Genomic DNA, 6,113 nt, shown 5'->3' with positions numbered 1-6,113 from the left:
TTCAAAGATATCATCTTTTCTCTTCTCTATACTCGGTTTTTTGCTTTTTATTACAGGTGTTAAGAATCCTAGTTCTCATTTGAGAAAAAAAGTCGAAAATGATAGCTACCTTAAGAATAACATTAGAACTTAAAGAAATTATTACAACAATAGCGCGTACAAAAGTGAAACATTTCTACAACAACCCGAGCCATGTGCAAAAAACTGACCGCAGTGTCTTTGTCAATGTCTGGAAGTGCCCTGGCAGCCAGCAGCTGTCTGTTGATAAAATTATGGTGATATTAACAGAAATTGTACAAATGGAGAGTGAAGCCCTGCTGCTTTCTGATTTACGCCTTCAGTAACCAGCACACTTCCTGGTTAGGGTATTATGGGGCAGCAGCAGCAAAGATAGTTTGATGATATGAAGGATAAAACAGTGTTGTCATCAATCCGATCTCTCAAGTTCTCTGAATCTCCGATCCCATTCTCTAGCCTCAAAATCTTGGTCTGAAACATCTTTTTCTGTACTGTAGACTATCCTCTCTGAACCAATAACAGTTCGACGTGCCATCTCTCTAGCGCTGGAAAGCTGATAAACAAAGTGCAAAGGTTACAAGAGAATTATCTTTACTCTAAAATTATATAGGCCATTTTAGACTGGAAACTATGCAATTATGCACACATAATCAAAATTCTACCAAAATGTGCCAAATGTGAAGATGAACCAATCACTTCCAGAGTATTGCGGTTGTAGAACCACAGTTCATTGTGTTTGGTTATGAGCAATATAAAAGCAGGTAGCATGTTCAACTCGATGGATACTATCCATAATTTAACTCTACTTACTGTATTTCGGCACTCATACCAACCATGTAATTGGTGGCTTTTATCCACTTGAATACTTCTTTAAGTCGTAAGCTCTCTTCTATCTGTTATATATGTACTTCTCCGGGTCCCATATTACTTTACTTACTCTTTAAATAAATTTGAGCCAAGGCTCTTATCCTTCTAAACAAAGAAAAAGAAAAAGTAGAATGTAAACATCTTCCTAACCAAAATCCATAAAATTACCTTCCTTCTGAGAGATGAATCAGGCAATTCAAGGGCTCGAGCTTGTTGTTTTCTACCCAGATTGCGTTTTTCAATATCTGCATTCCTTTTACGCAAGAGGAACCATCGGAACAAGGGTATTGCAAAGAACGAAGCAGCATAGACCTGAGAATAAAGGTTGTCTTGATGATATGAATAGAACTAAAAAGATGCCAAGTATACAAGAATTGTAAGGTACTTATTTTATAAAGAATGTACTAATATTGGTTACAGCCACAACAAATCTAATTATTCCTAGGATTTTGTACAGTCAGCATGCATTTCTGAAATGAGTTACACTTGCATAAGAGTGAAATTTGATTTATAGATTCATAACCACTGTTTGTGCATGTGTTTGGTTTGTTTTCCCCCTCCTCTTTCTGGTGGTGTTGGTGGTGGGGTGTTCCAAAATGTTGCAAACATGAGAAGAATAATAAGAATGGTATGGAAGATTTAAAGAGGTTGTTTACAAAATTTTGGAACAAAATGTGATTCGCTTTTGATATGAAATAACAAGACATTCATTTCTTGTGCAGAACAAGATGCAAGGATTTATTACGAGATGAAAAGGGTGCTATAGAAAACAAATGAATTCTCATTTCATGAATCAATAAGGATGAAGCCCTTGTGAGATGCATGCTGCTGAGGGCAGTCAAATTTCTGTGCACAGTAATTTGTCAACGAGTATTCAAAAAGAAAGTAACTAAGACAATCAGAACACCAATGATACAGTTAGTATTAGAAATATTTTGGAATATGACAGTGGTAGGAGATTACATTGATTTAATATGGCAACTAAACCTACCTGGAGTAGAGGAAATATGTCAGCAACAAAAGAAATAAAGCCAGCGGGTGCTATTGCAGTGTTCCTTCAATTTAAAACACCAAGAGTAATTACTAGATATAAAAGAAAGACAGAATAATAAGTAATAGTAGGACAACAAATTCAGTACTTTAACATGCTGCCCAGAACAACAACTCCAAAAAGATTGAGTGCTCCCAGTCCTATAACCATTCCTTTCTGCGATGATCCAGCTTTACTGCAAAACACAAGTTTTATGAGATGAAATAGAACACTTAAGGTAATCCACTTACAAATTTAAAAGAAATCTCTATGAATTATAGCGGCTAATCACAGCATAAAGGTTGCAGAATAATTTCGTGGAATGATGGTCAATACTAAAATGGAATGATGGTGAATACTAAAATTAACCTGAAGGAACATTTAAAGATTTCTAAAGCAAAGATGGTACATACAAATACTAACCTGAAGGACCATTTCTTCTCCTCAAGATACTTCCCAACTCCATCAACCCACTCAGCCCACTTTTCCCTACATATTCCTTTCGCCCAACCCTTTGGGATGAAGCAGTACGCTGCAAGGATGGAAAGCAATATAGGATGTTTCCCTACAATAAGAATAAGATATACTGTGAGAAAAGTGTACATCCTAGTCAACAAAGATAGTTCTATGCTAGTAATAATAGTCCTCTTTTCATGTCTATCAAACAGGTAAGACAAAATATTGGAGCTAGTGATGGCAGAGATAATGTAGAAGCGTATCACTTTCATGTGAGTCCACATTCATGCTTACTGGTTTCATGCCCTTTTATACTTCAAATATTGGCAAGAATATTCACAAACCTCATCATCCACTTCTGGATGCCCATCGAAGCGTAATAATACAGGTAAGACGTATGAATCAACATCCTGCTCCTGTACAGAGGAAGGAATAAGTTAATATTAAAAACCAGTACCATGAAAAGAAATTCAGCTGAATGTTATGAGGTACATACATAGAAGTATTTAGACATAAATTCTCAGTAGAAAAGATATAACAACCGTTCATGTTTATGATACGGTAACTAGGAGAAACAGTTTGCACACCTTTTTGTCTTCTATAGGCATAACATCCAGATATGGAGCAAGCTCCTCAGCAGTGACAACGCCACCTTTTGAGGCAATATATTGTCCAATCTGCCAGAACAGGCTTAAAAGCTTAATGCAAGAAAAGAAAAGATTATAGATTTCTTTGGTTATAAATGTTGGCACACAAAGATGCTGACCAAAAATAGAATATTTTGTTCAAAAATCAAGGCTAGGGTCCTAGTTAGTAGTAAGCTAAGTTGCATGAGTACGGGTATGGGACACGGCAAATTTGTAAAAGGTAGGGTATGGGGACACGGCTATAAATATGTATGTTACATATTTTATATAATTATATGTATTAAAATTAATAATTTACATAAAATGAATATTGTTTTTCATTTATATAAGATCAATATATTAAAAATAGATGTGAAGTATGGAATATACATCCAAGAAGTGTACAATGAGTGTTCTAAATTAAAACATGTATATAATTGAGTATATGCTCGAACAAATGTATGCATATATTCAAGAAGTATCAAAGAAGTTTGGGTAGGGGTATGGGTATGTGTAAGGTATGGGTACGGCTTCCAAATAGAAGTACACAGGCAACAGGTAGTAAGGAATACTTTGTTCAAGTCAAGCCTACAACATTTGTTATTACAATGAAATGATTTCAACATAATGCACTACAGTGGGCACTATAAAGGCAAAAATCAACAGACTCATAACAAATCCGGTGATATTATAACAAGACAAAGCATGAAATTTTCTGAATTTTTATCCAACTCTCTTCACAATTCCACGCCGTGGCGGACGTATATGGGGGCCAAGGGGTCCTTGGCCTCACCTTGGAAATTTTAAAGAAACAAGGAGTATAGATTAGTTGAAATTTATTAAATTAAAAGGTTAAGATTTAAAGCCCTCAAAAGCCAAAACTTTGTCAAACAAAATCATTCCTGTTGGGTTTCTTTTGACAAAATTTTGAGGGCTTTAAAATCAATAATTTAATAAATTGTAACTAACCTATATCCCTTACTTAAAATTTTAGATATGCATATATTTTATCATGCTATAGTCATAAAATGATTTCTTAGAGGAAACTGAGTATCTTCTACCACCGGGAGTGAGGGCGACTCAATCAAGGAACAATATCGTAAATTAATCTACGTATCTTGTACTATCGGGGTTGAGGGTGAACACGACCAACACCATCAATTGTGATGGTCATGAAATAGTTTCAAGAAATGAAGGAAAGAAGAATGCTACTAAAAGACTATAGTGTAATTGGAAATATGATTTTAAAAGTCTTGTTATGTAATAAAGCTTAAATGCTAATCAAGTGTGAAAAAAATTACATAATCATGTTTAGTTATTTTTTGGACCGTCCTACCGATATTCATCACTATGCCACTGCCCCCGCGCCGGAGATAAAATAGCTATCGATCATGGGGGGTTGATCAATGCTCATTAGAATACTGGGCAGATCTTGCTCAAGGTCTGAGTTTTTTAATGTCATTTGGAACATTGCAATGTTGCTTCCGTAGGGATTAATTTGCAAGATAGTTGCAACTCTTTGAAGAGTTTTTTAACATGTGATCTTTTGCCCCCCCCCCCCCTTCCTATTTTGCAAAATGGACCAACTGGGATACAAATGGAGGAGGTGATAAGCTAAGTTTGTTTCTATAACTTTAGTTCCCTTTTTTGCAATATGTAGTTATTAGCTCCATTTATTGTGAACGAGTGTATTCATGGAGGAATTATTTGCTGCTCTCATCCATGACATTTAGTGTGCGCACCAAATGATACCAACAATTGGATCACTGGGTCCTAGTAATTGTGCAATGATTCAAAGTTGGTATTCTTTGGTTTATCATTAATATCATCAACCGAGACCATTGGCTATTTTCTTGTATTCATTGATAATCTGAAGAGAGGAAGGAATAATCAAAATTTATTTATTGAAAAACAAATAATCAGTGATTACATAGTTGCTTTTTTATTACTGTATAGTATGGTGGTTGTATCTTGAAACCCCGCCCCCAAAACAAAAAGAACGAAAGAAAAAAACTATTCTGCATATTTAATTATCAATGCCATAGGGATCTGCTCTAAACTCATACTACCGACTAGATAAGGCAGATCTTTGTGCAATTTTTAAAATATATAAACAAATCCTATTATGAATATTTAATAAGTACCAATGATGGGAACAACATGTTAATTTTGACGAACAACCTAATGAGGATGACAAGATCAAGCATTGTTGGTATATGCTTTCCCTGACCGATAGAAGCCGTGAAGAGAAACAAAACCAAATATCATTTCACAGAATCAGACTAAATAAATATAGGTATAAACAAGGGTGTTGCAAAGTGCGCGGAGGGGTAGGGTAGGGTTGGGGGACCACATTAAAATTACACAATAATGCTTCATGATAAGAGGGAACTCCATTGATGTATGGCGTATCAAAGTAACTTATCAGCATAATTCATAATGAGGTTGACACACAAGATGAGCATCAACCAACACGATAAACAAATTTGGGAGTTGGTGGGGTAGGGAGAATTAATTCAAACCGCTGCAAAGTACTGGTAATTTAATAAAATTTTCCGACAATATACCAGTATGAAAACCTGCTCCAAAACAACAAAATAAACTTCAAACAGTCGACTGCGAGAAAGATGTGACTTGCACCTTTTTGAAATGCAATATGCACCTGTATTTAACGGATTATATGTTGCCTGGATTTTTCTCTTCTATCTATTATATCATTTAGATATTGTACCATGTATCATGACTCTTAAGAAAACCTACACTAAACAAGCAAAAACACGATATGGAATATGCTTGGAACAAGAAAAACAACTATCTACAACGAGGAATGTCGAAAACGCATTTGATACCAGTTTCCACCTCTCCTCTTCAAGTCCTTGATTTGGATCTCCGTCACCAAACACAAATGAAAAAACCTGAAGGAAACATGAAATATGTAAAATTATCGCTATTTTTAAAGGAAGAATATGCTGAAGTATTGAACAAATCATTCAACCCTTTCATATTACAGATTCAATAAAGTTCATTCCATCATTTTTTCTGATTTGCTGCCTCCTGTAGTAGTATGGATCCCAGTACCTGCAAATGACAGTAATCTTAGATACATAATCTACATA

The 6,113-nt window shown here is 35.2% G+C and overlaps 1 protein-coding gene across 1 annotated transcript in view; it reads right to left on the bottom strand.

Moving 5' to 3' along the window:
- Nucleotides 1-6,113, bottom strand: part of LOC109830402 (uncharacterized protein At5g03900, chloroplastic-like) — a 9,311-nt gene continuing 3,198 nt past the window's right edge. The window contains 10 exon segments of the mRNA XM_020397659.1: nucleotides 1-571; nucleotides 1,054-1,197; nucleotides 1,877-1,940; nucleotides 2,025-2,111; nucleotides 2,339-2,400; nucleotides 2,403-2,480; nucleotides 2,716-2,787; nucleotides 2,959-3,048; nucleotides 5,847-5,912; nucleotides 6,006-6,075. Of these exon segments, the coding sequence (XP_020253248.1) occupies nucleotides 428-571; nucleotides 1,054-1,197; nucleotides 1,877-1,940; nucleotides 2,025-2,111; nucleotides 2,339-2,400; nucleotides 2,403-2,480; nucleotides 2,716-2,787; nucleotides 2,959-3,048; nucleotides 5,847-5,912; nucleotides 6,006-6,075 (877 nt within the window). The 3' untranslated portion in view covers nucleotides 1-427.

This window comes from Asparagus officinalis, chromosome 2 (genome assembly GCF_001876935.1).
Source record: "Asparagus officinalis chromosome 2, Aspof.V1, whole genome shotgun sequence".
NCBI classification, from domain to species: Eukaryota; Viridiplantae; Streptophyta; class Magnoliopsida; order Asparagales; family Asparagaceae; genus Asparagus; species Asparagus officinalis.
The sequence above is the reverse complement of the archived record's forward strand: the minus strand, read 5'-3'. Positions and strand labels throughout refer to the sequence as shown.